Genomic DNA, 22,497 nt, shown 5'->3' on the forward strand with positions numbered 1-22,497 from the left:
CCTTACCGCATCCGCAGGGAATCCCGACCCGGTACTTTTGAAATTGAAGACATGGCAGGGAAAGCACTCCTCATCAATGGAACATCGAACACTTGAGGAAGTACTATCAGTGATGAACTTATGTTTCGATCCGATCTCAATGTTGTCTAATAAATGTGTCATGATCCGATCTCATTTGTAACTTCTCTATCTTACTAAATGCTAAAAATACCTTAGTGAATGGTGATGTAACTTCTCTAAGTAATGATACTTCAGTTCTTTGTCACATCGGTTAGTAAATTGTTACCTCTGCTTTTCAATATGTTAATTAGTCCGATCTTCTGTTATTAACAGGTTATTGGTAAATGGCGCTTCATGTTTACTTAAGTGATTGTCATTCATATACTCAAGTGTAAACGGCTCAACACAATGAAAAAAGCATAAGCAACAATTCTTGACAAAAATTTCACTTCATTCATTTGAAATTAGATTACAAAAGAGGCCGAGGCCATTATAAAGATTAACTCTATTCTACGGGGGCATCTTCCAACCCGACCTCCGCCTCGCCTGTCCCAGGGGCCTCTGGAGCGTCCTCGATGAACCTATCAGGCTGACCTCCAGTAGGCCCACCGAACTCTGCCTCCAACGAGGATATGTCCAGAGTAGAATGAACCTCTTCCAGTCGACCCAATAATCCTTGGGCGCTCTTAGAAGCCCAGAAGTTTGTAAAGTCATCGTATAGGGAGTGCTCTTCAAAGAGGTTGATGAAGTTCTGTACAGCCAACTCCTCTGCTAACTTCAGTTCTTCCTTCAGAGAGGCAATCTCCTTAGCTTGGGTATCCGCCCTCTACCTCAGCTCTGTTTTTTTTTTATTAGAGGCCTCCAGAGCCTCCGTGGCGAGCCGGTGGTTTTCGTTTGCATGATCAACTCTTTGCGTAATAGCAGCCACCTGGCACTCCACTTCATAAAGCTCCTTCTTCAGCCGCTATATGTCCCCCTTGGTAGTTGCCAGCTGGGCCTCAACCTCCTTCCTTCCTCTCTCTTCCTTCTCAGCCTTGGCCCGGGCCTCCCTCACTGTGTCAGCATATTGCATCGCCTCCTCAAAGTGCTTGGCGAGGTCCTCCCTCTTAGCATTGAGGTCTTTCACCAAACCCTCAAGTTGGATGCTTGTGCTTAAGGCCCGGGCCACACAAGCACTGTTGGCCGCTACCAAGTCCTCGACAGTGCATGAGGCGGTGCGGTCTCTCCATTCCTCGATCCAATACTTATTGTGGACCACCACTACCGCGGCCGTCTCTGGAGGAAGAGCCTCCAGCACTTCTTTCACTGGCTCCTCTGAATTGGTGCCCAAGAAGTCTATCTCCTTCGAGAGACGGGCCCTTCTCCTTTTTGGCTACCCCAGCACTTGGGCAATGGGCACAGCAACTACTGGCGATGTGGTCGGGGCAGGAGAAGCCTCTGATGGCGCAGGCGTCTTCTCCAGGATGACCACCCCGGTAGGAATTGTAGTCTGCCTCAGAGTCGGAGGCGGCCTCGCCATAGTTGGGAGCTTCGAGGGGGCAGCAAGCTTCTTGCCCTTCTACAGCAAGTTTGCGTCTGGGTCCTCCGCCACCTCCTCCTCAATCGGAGGTTGGAGCCTTTCACTAGCATCCACCAGATCCTCCATCTACTTTTTGTACGCAGAGGAGGAGGTCTTCAGGGCTCTCGCCTCTGCCATCATCTTTTGGATGGTTTTGAAGTCTGGCCTCAGAGGCAGCTTCTTGTTAAAGTTATATGCAAGGGAACAAGTACTTTTGTACAAATGTAAACAGTTCAGAAAGTGCTGAAATTCGCTTCGAGACATTTACCTTGAGAGGCCATCAAGTCGAGCGTCACGAAGTGGATGTTTTTTCTTATCAGCTGGTGGTATGATCTCCTCTTTAGAGGTAGCTGGTAAATAATGTAGATGATGTCAAAGTCATCGGTGGATAACTCACACCAAGGAGGAGTGCCTTCAAAAACAAACATAGTAGTTAAGAACCGAACCGAAGAAGAATAAACAAGAAACACAAAGCCACAGTACTCACTAAGTGTTGAATACTTCGTGAAGACCGTAAGAGGCGCCAAGGGGTCCCCTGCAGCCCAGCACCACGAGCTCTACCACTCCTTAATGGAGCTCGACAGATCAAGCACGAATGGAGTATAGGAACCCCATGAGGTCAAGTAGCACCAGCCCCTGGTCTTATCCCCCCTAGCCGCTACCTTGGGGATGTAGAGGGTCTGGAATACAGAAAATGCATCTCTACCCCAAGTGACACCTCCTTTCACAACATCCAGGAGCCCACCATTTGGCTCCAGGAGTTCGGGTTCAATTTGGTAGGAGCTAAGCCGTACTACCTAAGTACTATACGGAAGAAATGATGGATTGGGAGCCTAAGGCCAGCCCTAAGGATCACCTCGCTGATTGCCACGTACCTTGGCCTAGGGTAGCAGGCCCGCTCATCAGGTTCAGGTAGGATCAGATCTACACTATCTGGGATCCTATATTCAGCCCTAAGTCTTTCCAGGTTGGCATCCTTTAGCTTAGAGGGGTATCTAACGCCCTCAATGCACAGATGTGTCTACTGGGCTATCTAGTCTCTTTCATATGTTCTCCCCCCAATAATCGCTTCGGCTATTTTAGAGGAGGTCGCCAAAATGAGCTCGTCCATCCTCACTAGTTCCAACCCCTCTCCAAGCTACCACTATCCTCAGAAGCCATTTTCAGAAATGAAAAGTTTCAAATACTTACTGAAACTTTCGAAATGGAGTGTCCCGCAGTCGAAAATGGTCAAGAAACAACGTAAGTAGTCGAAAATTGGGATTTGTCGTTAGAAAGTGCTTGAAGAACGCCGGAAAATGCAAAGATTTTGAGAGCAAATGGGGTTTTTGATTTCGCAAAAGTGAAAAGCTCCAAAAACACTCAAGTCCGCCTTTTATAGAGCGTTACAGCTGATCTCCACCGTTGAATTCAAATGCAATCAACCTAGGCTGTCTGTTGCATTATCAATCTAGGCCGTTGAAATGAAACGCTAGATTTGATCTACGCCTAAGATCTAGCTGTGACCTTCACGCTCACGTGAAATGTGTTGCCTCAATCACCATCAGCAGTCTACAATAAGTAGCAGCAGCAACCTTTTCTAGGAATGGGCATCGTATCCAACTGTCGTCTTGAAAATACGCGACAGCTGTCAAATCATTTAACATCAGAGATGTCTGCCTCAGATCGAGCTCTTCACTCAGCTTTACAAAATTTAGACGCACCTGACGCGGAGTTCCCTGTGGGTCATCGCCTCAGTAGCTGCATTCCCTCCTAACCTTTACAAAGCTTTAGCCATCTCCCAACGCGTCATCCCCTGTGGGTCAGCACACCGATGGCAAATGAGCTCCTCGCTCAGCTTTACAAAGCTTAGACACACCTGACGCGGAATCCCCTGTGGGTCATCGAATCGGCAGCTGCGTTCCCTCCTAAGCTTTACAAAGCGTTAGTCATCTCCCAATGCATCGTCTCCTGTGGGTTAGCACACCAGCGGCAGATGAGCTCCTCACTCAGCTTTACAAAGCTTAGACGCACCTGACGCGGAGTCCCCTGTGGGTCATCGCCTCGGTAGCTGCATTCTCTCCTAAGTTTACAAATCGTTAGCCATCTCCCAACGCGTCGTCTCCTGTGGGTCAGTGCACCGATGGCAGATGAGCTCCTCACTCAGCTTTACAAATCTTAGACGCACCTGACGCGGAGTCCCCTGTGGGTCATCGTCTCAGTAGCTGCGTTCCCTTTTAAGCTTTACAAAGCTTTAGCCATCTCCCAATGTGTCGTCTTCTGTGGGTCAGCGCACCGGTGATAGATGAGCTCCTCACTTAGCTTTACAAAGTTTAGACACACCTGACGCGGAGTCCCCTATGGGTCATCACCTCGGTAGTTGCGTTCTCTCCTAAGCTTTATAAAGCTTTAGCCATCTCCCAAGGCGTCGTCCCCTGTGGGTCAACGCATCGGTGGTAGATGAGCTCCTCGCTCAGCTTTACAAAGCTTAGACTCACCTGATGCGGAGTCCTCTATGGGTCATCGCCTCGGTGGCTGCATTCCCTCCTAAGCTTTACAAAGCTTTGGCTGCCTCCCATCGCATCTTCTTATAGGCCAGCACATCAGTTACAGATAAGTTCCTTCCTTAGTCAATGATAAAGCTTTATCGCATCTGTCAAAAATATTTCTGGACCTACATCTCTTCGGTAAAAACGGAAAACCAACCTGCAAGCTCTCACAAACCGAGGTTCCTGCCCCGAGGCAGACATACCCGATCGGGAAAATAAGTCCACCCATGATATAAATATTTATGCCTAAACTTGGAGGACCACTGTTACGCCCCTATTCAAACCACTTCGGAGAGTCTACCTCTGCCTATTACAAGGTGTTCAGCACCCATCCGAAGTGACTTCACCACCAATGTTGTCGATCTATTAACGCACTTTGAGGCATAGACAATTCTACTAAATCGACCAAAGTGTCCTCATCCTTGAAATCGAGGCGCACTCTGAGGACCTCTGCCAGGATCCACCGTCAATTTCAGAAAGAGATCTATGTCAAGATCCTTTCTACCCCTAAGGTTTAATTGATTTGACGTCTCTATGAGCCCAGTTGATGTGACGTATCAACTTTATGTCAACTCAACAAGGGAGAAGTAATTGTCCGCCTACTCTATAGACGCGTCTGATTGACGCCTATGAGCAGACGCCTCACACCGCCAGATGCATACACGTGTCCCGCATGCAACGGTTCTCCTCATCTATAAATACCCAAAGTTTGACAAGAGGCAAAGGTAATGAAACTCTTACAATATAGCTTTCCATAACAAGCAAATATATATACTCCTCCCCACTATTTTACACAACATTGGTATTGTTCTGATCACCTGAAGCTAACTAGACCGTTGGAGTGTATGCGGCCGCTACCACCCCGCTGGTTCCAACCGTGTGCATCTGACCGTGCGTTGACTGTGCGCAGGGAGGAACACGTGGAGTAGCTATCGGTTGGCCACGTGAAGGGTCCAATTTGTGAGGTCAACAGACAACATGTTTAGAAAGTATTACCTTTGTAAATCACAAATGTAACTTCTGTGTGGTGACCATAGTAAACCAAACTTTGATCAAACGTTGTGTCATGTTATTGCCAATCTAAATTAAACCTATGTAATTCACTTATGTGACTTATGTTACATATACGAATTTAATTTCTCCAGAAGTATGGTGACTAAGAAGGCGACACGGGAAAGTGTTGAACGAAACGAGAGAGAAGAGGGGATGGTTTGTTACTCTCCCCAGTTTTTCTTTTCAAATATTTTAATTAAGTAAAAAATTTAAATATTTTCAAAATTAATTTTCAAAGAATAAGGGTCCGTTTGATTGTAAAGATTGAATTGAAAACGAATTTCAGGGAATTAAATTGCCTAGAAATTATTTTCTTGGGAATTGAAAATTATTGTGTTTGATTGGTATGATTTTTCACGTGAAAAATATTGAAATAAAAGTATTTTTTGGTATTCATTTGGCTTTGTTTTACATGAAAATTGTCAATTAAAGGGATAAATTTTACTGTATTGGGGATGAAATTTGTTTCCATTACAAAAATAAAAAAATAAAAAAATCAAGATAATTATCTATCTTTTAGTATTTGTTTTGCTTTGTTTTATATAGAAATTGTCAATTAAAGGGAAATATTTTTTTACAATAATTCTTAAAATTTGTTTACATTGCAAACAGAAAAAAGTGCTGAAATTTGAAAAACCACCATATCCATGGAAATTCATTTTTCCCAAAAAGCAAGAAAATGTGCACGTGTGGGGCAAAAGCAAGAAAATGAATTGCCTAGAAAATTAGTCTTTGAAACACCCAAAAATGTTGAAGTTGGAAAAGGATTTCCATTTTCCATGGAAAAGAATTCCTATCAAACATGGCCTAAGAGTAATTTAAATTTGACACAATTGACAAGATTTTGATTAAAATAAAAATAAAATTTAAAGGGTTAATTTCACAAACGGTTACTGAACTTAACCAAAAATCTCAAAACGATCATTGAAATTTAAAACTTACAGCAACGGTCATTGAAGTTACATTTTCTTTCAAAAAGGTCATTGAAGGCCCATTATGCTTTTCATTCAAATTTGAAGGACCAAAATACGTGAAAATCAAACCTTGATGACCAAATCACTCTTTAGACAATTTTTTCCTCCCTTTCCAGCTTTCTTCTCCAGCGTTGATGGATTCGGAGCTAAAATCGACCACCCTACTGCCTAATAAACCATCGGACTTTTACACCACCAGCACCTCCTCATCCCCCTCCACAATCTTATACCAACAATCAACCAAAACATATCAAAAATCATGGCATAATTCAGGTTCGAAAAACCATACACACGTACGATTTTATCTCCAATTCCGGCCAATCCACCATCACCCATACCAAAACTCCATCAGGTTGTTAGTGCTCCCCAAGAAGAACAGGTACATGGTCCTATACCATCACAAAAACAATTTAAATCAAAATCTAACTCATACCAGCTTGAAGGCATCGACAACGAACTTTCCTCCCCAATTTTCGGTGCCGACGTTAATAATTACACTTGCCCACCACCACCACCACTACCTTCTACTCATCATGGTGAACAAGATGCACATATGGATCCTCACCAATTTATCTCAAATTGGCCGGAATTGGAGGTAAAACCGTGGGTGGGGATGGTTTCTTGGAACCTAAATTTCATGTGATTTTTGATGTGTTTTGGTTGATTGTTGGTATAGGATTGTGAAGGGGGTGAGGAAGTGTTGGTGGTGTAAAAATTAGGTGGTTCATCCGACGGTATGGTGGTCGAATTTGACAAATTTCGGCTCCAGCGAAATATGGTGGAAGTGGGAGGAATTTGGCTCGATTTCTAAATTTTAGGGATAGATTTTAAGCAAATGAACTTAGATGAAATTTACACTTGAGGTCCTCAAGGATCTAATTCACATGTTTTGGTCCATCAGTGACCGTTAGTGAAAGCGCCCATAAGTTCCCGTAAGTTTAATGACCGTTGTTGCAAATTTTAAACTTCAATGACCGTTTTGAGATTTTCGATTAAGTTCAGTGATCGTTTGTGAAATTAACCCAAAATTTAAATTAAAAATACTTGATTCCTGCTAAAAATAAAAATAAAAAATTACTATGCAGTTTTTCCATTTTTATTTCTCTTCTTAATGTTCTCAACTTGGTATGTAGCAAGTTCGTCAGAGCTATTCAAGCTGGTAACCACGCTATTCTTCCATAAAAAAGCTTGAACCACATTTAAACCAAATTCTTTTGCTCTTCAAAATTTGAGCGGCACATCTATCTAACTGTTCACTGCGCGACTCAGCAAAAAAAAATCCCATTTTTGAGGTAAATTCGCATCACTGTTCGCCACTTTTTTTTTTGCGCCTTTGGGGAAACTCTTTCTTTAATTTTTTGCCAGATTTTTTTTCATGTTCCGTTATTATTTTACATCTACCACACTCAGCGAGGGTGTGTGGCCGTGCGTGTTGGGTTCCACCGAAACTTTCAATTGCCGTTGGCCAGGCGCCAGTTGCAGCGGCGGTGGAAGAAAAGAGATGAAGGAAGAAGATATGACTGCATTGCTTCCAGTTGGGTTGGGCCTATTTTTTTTTATTTTTTTTTTTGTGGAAATTACACAAACTAATAGATTTAGAGATCTCAATTCATAAATCATAGGTGAAGTTTACTATTTCAAATATTAGATATTTTTTTAATTCATTAATTTATTAATATATTTTAAATATTAATTATTATATACAAACCCTAATTTATATCTTTGAAACCCCTCTCTCTCTCTCTCTCTCTCTCTCTCTCTCTCTCTGTATATCGTTGCGTATCTCTTTGCAGAAAAGTGACCCGCTGGAGTGGAGCTGAACGAAGTAGCATGACACTGCCACCGCCATTACAGGCCTCTCACTTTACGGTGACGATGCGTTGAAAGAAGAGCATCGCGCATAGCGAGATGACCCCAATCAACCACTTCCATCATCATCTCCGATGCCGATAATCCCTTCGTTCATCGGTGCTTCCATGTATAGCGCTGTTACGATCGACCTCTGTGAGCGCTTGCTGCAAATCGCTTGTGACATAGACGAAGGAAATGGTGGACTTGATGAGGTGGTTGTGGTGATTGTTGATTTATGCGACGGTAGTGGTAGTAATGGCCTCAGGTGATTGCGCTCTGTGGTGTGCAGCAGCAATGATGGTGGAGATGGGTCTGGTGAGGTTGTGGTGGATCTCGAATGTGGTGGTAGTTTCCTGTGACGTGTAAATTTGTTTGAGATGGTGGCGGTGCTGCCTGGCACAGTGAATCTGGCAGTGGTGGTTGACAATTTATTGGTGTTTGGACGGCGGTTGTGGTTTTACATGATCTGGTGGTGGTAACGGTGATAGTGATGGCGGTTGTGGTGGTCACGGCGGTGGTCATGAGATTGGGTTGGATGTTTGTGACCAATTATTTAGTTGATTATGACTAATAATTGGTTGATTTGTAATATGTAACTTAAAAATTGTGAATGTGGCTCAATTGATTAAATTGTGACCAAAAAATTAATCATGACTAATTAATCTAATAATTTGCAATGATAAATGAATTGTGACCAATAAAAAATTTGATTCTCTGACCAATGAATAGTCAGTGACTTGTAAAAAATTTTATTCGTGATCGAAAAATAATGTGACTTATAAAAAATTTTATTGGTGACCGAAAAATAATAGGTGACTTATGAAATTTTTGATTTGTGATCCAAAAATAAGTTATGACTAAAAATTTATCCGTGACTAAATAATTTTCTGATTTGCGACCAATGAACAAATGTTGACCTACAATTTTTTTGAATTTTGATCGTAAAATAATTTGTGACATAAAATTTCTAATTTGTGACAAAAAATAATAAATGACTAATTAAATTGTTTATTTGTAACCAAAATTTATAGATCTGTGACCTAAATATATTTAATTAATAAAATAAATAAATAATTAATTATAATAAAAATCCGATTTTTGAAATTTAAAACTTATTTTTTAATTTTGAAATATGTCATATTTAATCTCTTACTTATGAAATTTTCCTTTTTTTTTTGTTGGTTATTGTTTGGGTTGAAGAGGGATGGGCCTTTTAAAAAATATATAAATAAATAATTAATTAATTTTAATAAAAATCCGATTTTCGAAATTTAAAACTTGTTTTCTTAATTTTTAAAAATACCATATTTAATCTCTTACTTATAAAATTTTTTTTTTATTGTTTGGGCTGAAGAGGGATGGGCCTTTTAAAAAAATAGGCCCAATGACTTGCCCCAATCCAAACCAAATGACCAAAATGCAAATGAATTGAAGCAGACGAGCAGAAGCAGTACGCCGTGGTCATTCTCTCCATTTCTCCACCTCCTGACTCGATTTCGAAGCTGCTGAGTCTGTGACGACGAAGTCGAACCTCCTGTGGGCTGTGGCTGTTGTGGTGAGCGTCTTTTTCCTGACTGTCGTTCTCTAATTTATTTATTTATTTATTTATTTTATAATTTTTGTTCTGTGTTATGTGAGTTATGATTATGAATAATGAATTTATGATTAATATTTTATTTATTATTCGGTTTTATGAGTTATTATTTATGTTTTATGGATTTATGATTCATGTATCATGTTTTATGACTTATGAGTTAATTTAATTGACAAAGAAATGAGAATGGTGAAATTGTGATTTATGATAATAATTTATTTTGAATGAGCTATAATTTATCATTTATAAGTTTGGAATTTAGGTTTAGGAATTAGGGATAAGTGAAAAAATTAATGTGGAAGATGTTGGGCTCAATTCAACCATTTGTACTCTGTTTTTATCAATTTTAATTGAAAAATAAATTGAGGCATTTTATAGATTATGGAACGATTTTGTCAACCGGAACAAAAGGTACAGTTGTCTAAGTTTACAGTTACAGAATAAGGCTGTATCATTTATTTTGGGCTGTATTAAATTATATTTTCATATGTATAGATTTTTACGCTTTAGTACATTTACATATATGTTGAATAATTTTTAATATTATTTAATTAAATATTAATAAAATTGTGATAGTTGATAGTCAATGTCGTCCCTAGCTAACCTCCGGTCCTAGATTCGTCATTGAATCTACTAATGAATTCCCTTTTTTTTTTTATTTTTTGGGTGAGGATTGATGATAGGTATTAAGGATAGGCTGCTGAGGGGTGAGGATTGATGATAGGTATTAAGGATTGGCTGCTGAGGGGTGGGAATGATGATAGGCAATAAGGATGGGCTACTTTTAGAATTCTGTGGGAGATATTTGTACGCTTTAAGCAGCACTATACCTTGAGCAATGCCAGATCAAACAAATACCTGGTAGCTTCAACTGTGCAAGTGCTGACAGATTTTCTTGTGGTAGTAGTCTTATCAAAATGCACTTAAACAAGGTCTTGAGACAATATAATCATCAAATTAGAACACAATGTTAATATGTTAAATTTAGGATGTCAATTAGGCTCGTCGACTTGGATGGCCTGCGGCTTGGTCCATAAAAAGTTCGAGCTCACTTGGCTCACTACTTAGTGAAACCGAGCCTACAGTCGGGCCGATCCTCATTTTCGGGAAGACGGCCCGAGCCCAAGACAGATGAGTCGGCCTGTCTGGCAGGCTAAAATGGTCAGTGTCACAGGCCAGGAAAAAAATGAAGCTAGCTCGGCTTAGCTCGATAAGGCTTGAGTCAAGACTTGATTTTGTAATTGAGCTTTGACTCGGCTCGACTTGGGCCAAGATGAGAAAAAAATAACACTAACACTATTGTCCTCTACAATTCAGCAGAGTACAATAGTGTTAGTGTTATTCTGTCATTTGCATTCTATATAGAAAACCTTCAATTACAGACATCAATTCAACTAATGCTGAGCTTATCTTCTATTTTCATCTTATTTTATTCCTTGGCATCTTTGATTTGGTGTGTTAGTTGGAGTTATCAACAGGTTCTTATCAATAACATAATTGATTCCAAATTTCCACTGTCCTTCATTCCCTGCAAAAAATCATCATCATCCCTAATCACCTCCACCACACTTAACCAGAAAATCATCGTCATAATTTCCAAATCTAGAAAATTAGAGTTTGAAATTTAAAAACGTGGGCCGAAGATTTTACTAATTTACTTGTTAGCTTCTTTTCCAGTTGCTCTTCACGGCTTCAATATTCAATTCCCCTAGTTTTTGATTGGGCGACATGTGATGGTTTAAATCTTTGTATTCAAAATTGCTAGAAATGTTAATTTCTTTCTTATTTGTAGTAAAAAAAAAAAAAAAAATAATCTTGATAAGCTTAGTCAAATACATTGTGTCATGCTATATTAACTAAATTATTTAGTATGTACTAATTTTTATCTTAAAAATACCATTATTTACACCACCTCCTTCCTAGAAGTCATCGAAGAAATTTAACTAAGGATGTAAACGAGGCAGCTCGTGAGCCAAAGCGCGAGAGTTGAGATTTAAATTTGGGCTTGAATGATTGGGAATAATAGGGCTATAAACATTATTTTTATATCTATATGGGCCTGAGATAGCTTGGACTTTTTTCAAAGATTTACTACTATCATGAACCCATTGGGCTAGCTCCATATTTTGGTCCAGATTTTGAGGTTTTAGCCTCTTCCTCTTGATGGCTTCAGAAAACACCGACAAAAGGGTTGCCAAAACGTTAAAATTCCACTGGCGATTTGTAGCTGTTCCTTCCTGCATTAGCACCGAGGCTTTTCCCATACTAGTTCCTACCTGTGACGGCGGAAGGTGATCTAGTAACGAGTTCTCCCAATCTTTCGACCCCAGAATCTCCAGTTGGTGACCTCGATTTTCCAGTCGCGCAATCCCCTCCCTGTGTAGACGTTCCTCTATACTCCTCCCAACTTCTAAGCCTTTGAGTGGAGCGTCAGATTGCAAAGTTGGCTCCGGTGAAGTAGATGAAACTCTTTTATCCTTCTTCTCTCTCTCCTGCACGTCCCATTTCTTCATCATCAAATCGAGCCTCTCTATCATTATTGCCAAACTTCTGTAGAACTCAAATTTCATGGCTCCTATTCCCTCTCTTATTTCTGAATTCATTTTTTCAATCTTCAATTCCAAATTACTAACCCAATCTTCTAATTCCTTTTCTTCATTAGACGTATTGTCCCATATGTTATCTCCAGGATAGTGCTCTGATACCATTTTGATAAGAACCTGTTGATAACTCCTGCCAACACACCGAATCAAAGATACCAAGGAATGAAATAAGATGAAAATAGATTATAAACTAAGCAATAGTTGAATTGATGTCTGTAATTGAAGGTTTTCTATATAGAATGCAAATGACAGAATAACGGTAACACTATTGTACTCTACTGAATTGTAAATGACAGGAATGAAAATGATAAAAGGACATTCGAGAGGTCCATTGCTCTCCCCAGGAGCTACCCAATTTCTGCCTGCCTATAGGGCTATCCTCTACCTATATTTATAGCATACTTCTAACAGACTTTCCTAACTAATTTCCATTTTTAACAGACTTTAGTTTTCCATCCACTTACAGATTATTTCTCTTTTGGGTCCTAGAATGAGTGAGGTGGATTGGAGCCTATCAGTTATTTTCTTTAGAAATGCCATTGCAACAACACTTTGCTTATATCTTTCTGATAGATTTTGGTTTAGTATGATCTTTGCTGTTTAATTGTCTTATCCTTATATTTTATTTCATTTCCCAGTGTTTAATTGGCACATATTTTGATGTATTTTCTGTTTCATTTTTATGCGTTAAGTGGAATGGTGTTCTTGTGTATATTTGAAATAGATCCTACAAAATTTTCTAAAATTTAGAATAATAAGCTTCTAGAAGTTGGAATAATACATAATCAACTTGCGTAGATAGGAAAAACTATATATTCATTCTTTATTTTCTAAATTATAGCGTCCTTTGAGTTCCTATTTGATTCTCATTCTTTGACCACAAAAATGAAAAATATGACCATTATTCATCACATCTAGTCATCATATTTGACTTTCTATCTTTTATATGGGTCCGTAACGGTTGTATTTTTCATTCTCATTCTTAAAAAAATGAGAATCAAACGGGGCCTAAATTATACTCTAGCACCATGCCTTTAAATCGTTGCATTTTTTTTATGCCTAGTCCTCCTCCTATTGTACCATTTTTTAATTTTAATTTTATTTTAATAAAATGTACCATCTAGTGTGGTTAACTTATACCAAAAAAGAGTTCAATAAAAAATAAACAAATAGAAAGAGAGAAAACTAAAGAAAGAAAAAGCCATACCTCAGTTCACATCTTGCAATGCCGTAATCAGAAAATTTTGTTGCAGTTAAATCATCCCAATTCCACCGCCTCACGCCGATTTCTGTGCCCTTGCATTTGGTGATTGCAAGCCGCAATCATGACAGAGGCCCCTCCATCTCGAAAACCAGTCCATCATTTAGGGATTCATGAAACAGTGCCACAAGAATCATCAATTACACTCTTGGTACGACATCTCCCGGAGGCAATTCCACATGATACCCTCTCCAGACTCTTCTCTCACTATGGCGCCTCTTCTGTCCGCCACTGCACTTACGGAAGGTAGTCATAGTTAATTTGGTTTCCTGCTTTGAAATGTTGTGTTCTTAGCTGAACAGATTTGTGATGCTGTGTGTGATTTTTCTATTTTGGCTTTTATGCAGAGCGAGAAATTGTGCATTCGTTGATTTTAAGAACGAAGCTTTGGCTTCTCAAGTTCAAAAACAGTTACATGGGTTTGTCTTTCTACACGATCTTTTGTTACCCTGCCATTCCTTGTACAAATACAAATACGGTGTTATCTCTACTAAAGCCCTGTATCATGATTTTCTAAATGAAAACATGTTATGTTAGGTTAAAATTTCTTGGCAAAGTTTTGTCAGTCGAGAGAGCCAGAGAATTAGTTGAGGACAGGAAGCATCAAGAAAGAGAACCTCAAACAAGGAAGGACGTTGTTTTGACAAACAATTCTTCCTTTGTGATAGATCTCAATGACAGTTCTAGAAGGGATTCCGTTCATGCTAGAGAACCCATTTCACAAAAACTTGGTGTGGAGTATCCATTTCCTCCTCACCTTGAGTATGTTTCACTTTCTGCACTTTTAGGCAGTTCTTTGATTATTGTTGTTTTTTAGTCTGTCATTTTCTTACAGTAGTTTATTGTCCATCTATGATGAACTCCCTTTTTATGCAAAATATTTCTCCCATATGCAAGTTCTGCAATGTTTGACTGCTAACACGAAAACGAAACTTGTACCAGTCCTTTCAGTGGATCTTTATAGTATTCTCTCACTCAGTAACCTGCTTCAAAACAGATATGCGTACCCCCCACCTGATGGAAATATTTTGACCAACATTGTAAATGCTCTTATTGCCGTTCCTCGCTTCTATACACAGGTCACATGTTGTCTAGAACACTTGGTTTTTTAATATTTTGAACTTAATTCTCCTGCATCATGGCCAGATGTGTATGACACTATTCCATTGATTTCCTTTCATTCATTCATTCATGGATGTAGGTTTTGCACTTGATGAACAAAATGAATATTCCAGCTCCATTTCATGCGGCATTGCCCACTCCACCTCTGCCAGCATCAGAGCCAGTTCCACCTCCTCCTCCCACATCTCCACCTCCTTCATTAGCTACAAAGATTGACATGGAAGAACAATCAAGTAGCGAGTCAGAAATGGAGTCTTCAGATGATGAGGTCATCCTTTGGCCATTGCATTTAAATTCATTCACTAGATTTATTCGATGCAAAACCAGAATTCTTGTGCTAAAGATGCATTTTACAAGCGAAAATGCACGAATGAAAATTCCATATGCGTTTTAATTGTTCTAAGAGTCTTCATTACCTTCACTTGAAGGTTGCCCTCTAGGATGGGTGTACTGTTACTAATAGGTTTCCTTCCCAATAATCATGATGTCCTCTATGTTGGGAACTTAAGCTTGCATTTTGTTTTACCACTTCATGTGTTTATATATGTCGGGAAAAGGTTAAATGATTCTAGGGAAACCCTGATGACAGGGATCAACATGGGCCCAGTGACTAGTTGGCTCGGACAGAAAATCTACCTTTACATGATAGCAACAAATGTCCTTGTGCAACCACAAATTTGACTTATTACAGCTCTCTTAAGTACACATTTTTCTTTGTGCCTTAAATGACTGATTTTTTTGGCGTGGTTCTTGCTTTATGGTGTTCCATACTTCTTTCAGTTCTTTGGACCTTCAATTATTTGATACATTTGATATTCTGGTAGATTCCTGAGCTTTTTATGCAATAGATATCTGATTTTCCTTTTAAGTCTCCTTTGGCAATCCTGAGGGCCGTATTGTATAGTTTCTTGCCATATCTTCTTGATTTGGTCTATTAGAGAATGTTTTGTCTTTTAACCTTTAAATGTAAGTTAATGATTTTGCATCCACTGATGTCTTGTTGATTTCCTGGGTTTCTGTCTCCTTTTCATTTTTGTTGCCTTTATTTATCATTCAGCTTTTATATATTCTTTTAAATTTGTGATGAATCTCTCATATAGAAAATTACTGAGTAGATCCCGGCTTTGTAATGCACCGATGTTTAGGAAGTACAAGGAGAGGTTGGATCTAAAAGGAAGCGCGTCAAGCGACAAGCTATTTTAGGTCCTGCAGTTGACAAGGATGTGGCTCATGAAGCTGTTGGACTGAAACCAGCCACCTTAATTCCAAAAGAAAAACCAGTAGTAAAAAAGAAGAACCCTGTATTGCAGGTGTCAACTTCAAACTTTGAGAGATTTGGTAAGATTATCTTTTCCTTTTGAAAGGATATAATGTTATTGGTTTTGAATGTGTTTGCAGATAAAAATAGTCCCCAAACAGGTTCAAACTGAATCAAAGGATGCTGGTTCCACAATGGAATCGCCAGAGCCAGACAAAGAGATGGGTGATTATAAACCTTATGCAACCCTAGAGGAACTAAATCTTGGAAAGTTGCCTCCGGAAGAACTTTTATCACTTCCAATGTTTAAGGTATCAAACTCATTTCTTTGTGGTGTCAATTATTTCAGCAAAGATCCCAACATATGTATGCACTATCCAATATAGTTTGTTTATATTTTTATACTTATAAAACAATGTTTTGCTCAATTGGCAACATGAATATGAAATTGTGTCTACTACTTTACTAGACATTAAGTTCTTTTATGAGTTTGCATTTGTATTTGACAAGGAAGTTCTCGTTAAATTGTGTAGGATCGTATAACCTGTTGTGGAAAGTAGAGCTTCAAGATAATGTAGGATTTATTATTTGTATTGTCAGATATACCCAATGATACTCAATAAGACCCGATGCCCTCAATGTGAGAGGTTCTCTCATTATATAGAACCAAAATTAAATTAAATATGGTAAAAGCAATTTATCTATATATGATACAGTTTTAATGGTAATATAAACGTCAATTGTAATCTTCGACGTAATCTTCAACAGTCCATAATCTTATTCAATCTCATTGATATGTATATCGTCCATGAGACGAGGAAAAACATTATAGTTTAACAAAAATGGCGTGTACAATTTTCATGTATAGATTATAATATAAATTCCATGACTTATGTAGTTTTCTATCAATATTTTTGTTGACAATTTGAAATTGAGAAATGCTCTTGTTGTTAGTTGCAAGTAGAATCCATCATTAATTTCTGGCACTTTTATGTTTTCAGACTCTGAAAGTAGTAATCTGTGGATGGTGGATCATCTGAGTGTATATATGATGTTTCTATCTTTCGAATTTGACTTCATTTTATTTTCTAACCTGCTTATTTATGTGCAGAATTATACTGCTGGAAATCCTGCTTCTGTTTTGTACGTAAAGAACTTGGCAAAGGATGTTGTTGTAGATGACTTCTATTATATATTTGGTGAGTCAAATTTTCACTCCTTGTTCATTGCAAAGACTTTTCTTTATCTTATGACTTTCTACAGGATCATTTTTTGGGAGCATTGATGTATCCAAATCCAATCTCAATGTGAAGTTAATGCAGGTTGGATTTCTTAATTTTCTAGTTGCTCTTTTACACTATAAAATTATATCATCTTAAAAACATTTCTCTATATATATTTTATGCACGAATTAATTAGTGCCGGAATGCTGTGTAAATGTAGACCAAATATTAGTATGTTCTGATCACTGAGCTATACAGTGCATGATTAGAAGTCCCCCACCTCATGATTCATAATATATATTCAAATGAAATAGACGAACTAGATTTTACTTTTGAGAATTGTCCAAAACACCTGCCGGATTCACCATGTATCCAAAATATTCTTTCAACAGTTGTGACATACTTGCCAGTAAATTACTGTACTGATTTTCACTGTAGGAGGGGAGAATGAGGGGCCAAGCTTTTGTTACATTCCCATCAGTTGAACTTGCTCACAAAGCTTTGGTATGTTTTCCCGCGATGCACTCTTAAGATATTATTTTCCTTTCCTTTTGGAGTTTTTAGAATGTTGATGTTGTGTATTATCCTTTAGTACTGGTGTAGCTTATTTTTAGTCACGTGCTTAAACTTTCTAAAATGTATTTATGATATATTTACATAATGATCAACTGCAGAATGCAGTAAATGGTTATGTATTTAAAGGCAAGCCTATTGTCATCCAGTTTGGCAGGAGTCCTGCAGCTGTTAAAGCAAACCAAACAGAGCAGCAGTAATTGCCTACACAAGGAAGAACTCAATACGGAAAACTCTTCATTCTCTGTTTTACGGTTTTCTTAATGAGCTAATGGCTTAACATCACAATCTCACAGGCTATGGTTCGGGTTGCATATGACCCATCTTGATTATATTGGTGGATGTATTCTTGGATACGTGGCTGCTCGGAGAGGCCATGTGTGTACCTTCGATTAGGGGGCAATTCACGGTCTATTGCTAATGTTTATTGAAGGTTCAGGTACAGTTTTGTCCCTTGTTGCTTGGAGTTGTTTATGAATATATGGATATGTAAGGCCCTGTGTAATAGTAACTTGGAACAGAAACATTCTACTCTTAATTTGGAAGTGAATGGCTTGATAAATGGTTCTTGTTACTTGCAATTTTATGTTAATACGTGTTGATTAAGTTCAGCTCTTGTTACCGAAAATATTCGAGTTAAATCAAGAAATTCATTCTGCGCCTGTCTAGCACGGGTCATTAGCAAAAAGTGGGTTCTTTAGTTCCAATGTGTGGATCGGAAAGAAACAATTTAAGCAATGATGAAAATATTGATTTCTTGTCCATCGCCTCAGCAATCAATAGTTGTCGTAATGATCGATATGCCCCTTCATTATGATCGTGCAAGTAAATAAATCAGGTCGAGTATGGCGAAAAGCAACGAGGGGCAGAATGGTCATTTTTGGTGCTTACTCAAAGGCGAAAACTCAAATTTACTTGTGCTTGAGATTGAACGTTTATTATATCAATGATGGGTTGGCATATCTTAATATTTCAATTAAATTTTTTTAAAATATCAATTTTTTTTTAAAAATCTGATTAAAATTATAATTAGACATGCTCTCAATTTATAATTTATAATAGATACAAATACAATTGACTTATGAATAATTGAATAATACGTCTGAGCTTATTAAAGTAGTCATTTTCGTTACTTATCTTTTCTTTAACCCATACTTTTCATCCTCTTTCGTCTCCCAACCCCCCATTCTTCTCTCGGCTGTTGCTCAAAAGACTCTCGAGCAGCCATGGAGATGCGATTGGTGGAAAGAATTCAGGACATAAAAAATAATCTTATTCGATGTAAAATTATTTTAAAGATGTCATTTTACATTCTCTCTTGTACCAGACCCTTTAGAAAAGTTGCTAAATGCTTCATTTATATGAAGATGATATTAATTAAAGAATCAATTTACACATGGGATAAACTCGTTTTGTTCATTGCTTAAGCTAGAAGTGATGTAGTGACAAGTATATATGTATTGTGTGTCTAATCTTCCAATATTCACTGCAATATTGGGGAGCACCACCACATATACACAATTCTGTTAATTCTCTAAATCCTACAAAATAATACCACTAAACCCTAGTTAGCTAAGGACTTGATATATTGTCCTCAAAGTCCTAACCTTAAATCCAATTCCAGACCTGAAAAGTAAAATGAAGCAGATGAAGATAAATCATCTTCGTGAACCGGTACTCGGTCCCGCGCCGGGGCCGGTGCTGAAGCAGGCAAATTCAAATCCAAACCAGAATTAGCCTCTTTGAACCATGCTTCTTCTGATACTTTCTCCCAATGGCACCTTTTGTGTCCACCTAGGGCTTGACCTGTTGAAAAAACCCTTAAACAAATGCTGCATTTGTGTCCTATATCATCCATTAGTTGATGTTCAACATGGCCACCACTGTTAATCCAGTCTCGTTCTTGTTCTTCTTCCTCTCCAATTTCGGGATTCTTGTTAATTGCATAACAACCTTTGACATTCTTGTGACTTGCTCTGTGACCTCCTAATGCCTGGTGAGACCCAAACACTTTCTTGCAACTCGAGCATTCGAATCGAAAATTCTCAACCCCAACAACACCACCACCACCACCACTATCAGATTCTAACATTCCAGTACTACAAACATTAGTCACAGATGGTGACTCAGAAGCACTAGCACTACACCCATTAGCCAACATTAGTAAGCAAGTAGCCACCTCATGATCCTCCTCCGTCACACCGGAGGCAGTGCCTTCACGATCAGTGCTCACAGCGGTGGCGGTGGTTTCTAACCGCCGGATATTAGGCGGTGGGTTAATTCCTCTCCACTGGCGCTCAGGGTGACACCGCATGTGCCCGAATAGTGCTTTCCATGACCAGAACTTCTTGCCGCACTCACTGCACGGCCTTGTGATCTTGGGAGCACTTGGGTCTGGTTTCTTCAAACATTTAGGCTTCGTGACGCCGGTGGAACTGGAGCCGCCGAGAGAATTGTCTACTTTGATAAACTTAGTGCGCTTCTTTCTGGGATTTTGATGGCGGTTAAAAGTGTGGAAACCGCTGGACTCGATCCTAGGGAAAGTTTCTTGACCAGTAAACGACATTAATGGGTGAAAATATGAAGAACTAACGTAGCTGTTGACGTTCATCTCTTTGTGGGTTTCTGTAAGAGAAAAGACTTGAGGAAAAAAGTGTAAGAAATGTGCTAGGGTTCTCTTATGTAGTGTGAGCGGTTTCCATTGTAGTGAGAGAGGGTAGTTTTTTTCAGTTATGAAATTCTATCCGTATCCATACTTTCATCTGAGAAAATCAAACGTATTTTTTTGGGTAATTCTATGTATTTGAAGAAGGTGATTCGAGGTGGGAGTGGGATACGTTTTCTTGGGCGTAAAATGCGGGGGGTGGGATCTGTGAGTAAGCAACAGCTTCAACTTTCTTGGCGGGAAAGTTATCTAACAGTCACTGAACTTTGCACAAAACTTCATTTTGGTCATCAAACTTAATCTCGTCCCAAATTTGTCGTCGTACTTTCGAAATTCTTTCCCTTATATCGCTCCGTTAATTTTCCATCCATTATTTAACGTAAAAGCACGCATGTCCTTGATCTTCACGTGACACATAATTGGATGATATATTGCATTACTTGAGCAAAACTCGTATTTTTCACATATTATGTTCGGTAGGGATTAAAATCTATATTTTAATCTAAGTTAAAATCGATAATTAATTTTAACCATATATGTCATAGGATCCGCAACTTTTCAACCAAACATTTCATTAACTTTTATTAAAATTTTCCACTAAACATGGGCTTAATATATTTTCTTGGACGAGAAGTGAGGTACCAAATATCAAGCCTCGAAATGTCATCTCAATTGTGAAAAGGTTTTGCCATTCGCGCATGTGGCATCCCCTGGAGCGACATAGCCTAGCAAAACCCATTGTGAAAACGACAATTCTTAACCTACAATATAAAGGCTGAAATAATTTCGAACACTGAAATTGCAAATAATGGTTTCAAAATGTACATAGAGAGGCAAAGATAAAGGCTTGTAACTTGTAAGCGTCTATACTACGTAGTAAAGAAACCTTTAAACTTCACAGGCAGCTCTCACTATAGAGAAGTGTGTGTGCGCGCGCATGCTTATTCTTTTGGCCTACATAGAGAAGCTCCATCTTGTATTGAGAAACTAAAGGGAAAGGGTTTCGACTATCAATTTTACAGATGCCTCCCCGTGTCTCCCAAAAAAATTACACTCCAGAGTTCCCCAGAAGTCGTTCCACAGCTGCATGAACATTTCCTGAAGTAGCACGCAGAGCTCTGATGTTCTCTTCGGTGTCGAAGAAACCCATCTCTTGAAGTTGTGATAGTTGAGTTGCATACAGCTCTTCTGGGGGCACTACAGAAATAGACATGATTAACATATTCCGTACGGCTGAAAGAACAAAGATACTCTTAGGTTAAATACCAAGGCGGAGCATTGAAACCTGAGGGAGTGCTTGGAGCTGTAAAATTACCCATCCCGAGTCCACCCAACATATTCATCAAAGCATCCAGCCCCATATGGTTAGGTGTTCCTGCCGTTACCAAAACAATAAAAGTATAGAAATAAATGGAAAGTAATTAACTTCCATTCACGAGTATAAAAATTATTCTTTTCGATTTATCAGTAATAAATCATACCACTTAGAATGGTTCATGGGAGAAAAAAAAAGAAGAAAATTTATTGTAGTCAAGGTGGTAGAGAGCAAATCAAGATAGCCAGCTAGTTAGGCATCTATAATAGATAATGGCACCCGGTGGCTAGAAGTAGAGTTTGAAATATGTTATGCCCCAAAAAAAAAAAAAAAAAAAAAAAAAAAATTTCGGTTTTTTTTTTTTTTTTGAAGAATTTGCTTAAGGATAAAGATTGTGCCCCTAGCGATCAAGCAAGGCACTTTGCCTAATTTACACCTCTATCGCAAACACGGCAATATGCAATGCATTATTATAGTCTTCAACTCTCATTATTGATGGCAGGAGGAAAAAAAAAAAAAAAAGAAAAAAAATCAAGACTTCTTAACCCAATGTATTTTCCACGTGTCAAAAACCCATTTAAGAGCTTTTCTGTGTCAAGGACTCAAGAAAGCTTCTGTGTCGGACAAATATATTCGTATCACGCCCGGGACGTAGTCTAGTGGTGCAAAGGACAGGAGTGAAGTTTTCTAAGTTTTGCTGGCATCTGCAATGTGGAGGTTTAATTCCTAAAATATAGAATTGAAATTCTTGTAGGCACAGTATACAGACAACTCTTGTATTTGTTCCTAGCCTGTTTGGATACGTCCCGCAATTTACCTCCCTCGCAATAAACGGATGGCATGGAGTCTCAAGATTGAATTCAACCTTTTTTTTTTTTTTTTTTTTTATTTTTTTTTTAAACTTTCAAAATTTTAACAA

General features: G+C 38.6%; 3 protein-coding genes across 4 annotated transcripts in view; 1 reads left to right on the forward strand and 2 right to left on the reverse strand.

Moving 5' to 3' along the window:
* Positions 1 to 9,382: 9,382 nt before the first annotated feature.
* Positions 9,383 to 18,190, forward strand: LOC111389427 (U11/U12 small nuclear ribonucleoprotein 65 kDa protein). The gene is made up of 12 exons (XM_023014351.1): positions 9,383 to 9,519; positions 13,415 to 13,668; positions 13,770 to 13,841; positions 13,960 to 14,184; positions 14,420 to 14,501; positions 14,624 to 14,812; positions 15,690 to 15,854; positions 15,943 to 16,113; positions 16,914 to 17,001; positions 17,066 to 17,124; positions 17,464 to 17,529; positions 17,700 to 18,190. Exons 2-12 carry the CDS (start codon positions 13,487 to 13,489, stop codon positions 17,796 to 17,798), a joined length of 1,398 nt encoding a protein of 465 aa, XP_022870119.1. The 5' UTR covers positions 9,383 to 9,519; positions 13,415 to 13,486; the 3' UTR covers positions 17,799 to 18,190.
* An 880-nt stretch (positions 18,191 to 19,070) lies between these two features.
* On the reverse strand, positions 19,071 to 20,414 carry LOC111391855 (zinc finger protein ZAT3-like). Its single transcript, XM_023017134.1, has one exon. It carries the CDS (start codon positions 20,207 to 20,209, stop codon positions 19,193 to 19,195), a length of 1,017 nt encoding a protein of 338 aa, XP_022872902.1. The 5' UTR covers positions 20,210 to 20,414; the 3' UTR covers positions 19,071 to 19,192.
* A 625-nt stretch (positions 20,415 to 21,039) lies between these two features.
* LOC111389436 (ubiquitin domain-containing protein DSK2b-like) overlaps positions 21,040 to 22,497 on the reverse strand; it is a 6,637-nt gene continuing 5,179 nt past the window's right edge. For both annotated transcript variants that reach the window (XR_002701732.1, XM_023014357.1), the window contains exons 7-8: positions 21,549 to 21,638; positions 21,040 to 21,460 (exon numbers count right to left, since the gene is read on the reverse strand). Coding sequence is in view for 1 of the 2 variants with exons in the window: in XM_023014357.1 (XP_022870125.1) it covers positions 21,312 to 21,460; positions 21,549 to 21,638 (239 nt within the window). In the remaining variant the exon portion in view is untranslated. The remainder of the gene's footprint in view (positions 21,461 to 21,548; positions 21,639 to 22,497) is intronic.

This window comes from Olea europaea, chromosome 3 (genome assembly GCF_002742605.1).
Source record: "Olea europaea var. sylvestris chromosome 3, O_europaea_v1, whole genome shotgun sequence".
NCBI classification, from domain to species: domain Eukaryota; kingdom Viridiplantae; phylum Streptophyta; class Magnoliopsida; order Lamiales; family Oleaceae; genus Olea; species Olea europaea.

Coding starts and splice junctions, on each gene's coding strand:
- LOC111391855 (XM_023017134.1), bottom strand. CDS start 20,209: ATGAACGTCAACAGCTACGTTAGTTCTTCATATTTTCACCCATTAATG.
- LOC111389427 (XM_023014351.1), top strand. CDS start 13,487: ATGACAGAGGCCCCTCCATCTCGAAAACCAGTCCATCATTTAGGGATT. Junction 14,813..15,689: donor TGGAGTCTTCAGATGATGAG/GTCATCCTTTGG, acceptor ACCGATGTTTAG/GAAGTACAAGGAGAGGTTGG. Junction 17,125..17,463: donor TCAATGTGAAGTTAATGCAG/GTTGGATTTCTT, acceptor TTTTCACTGTAG/GAGGGGAGAATGAGGGGCCA.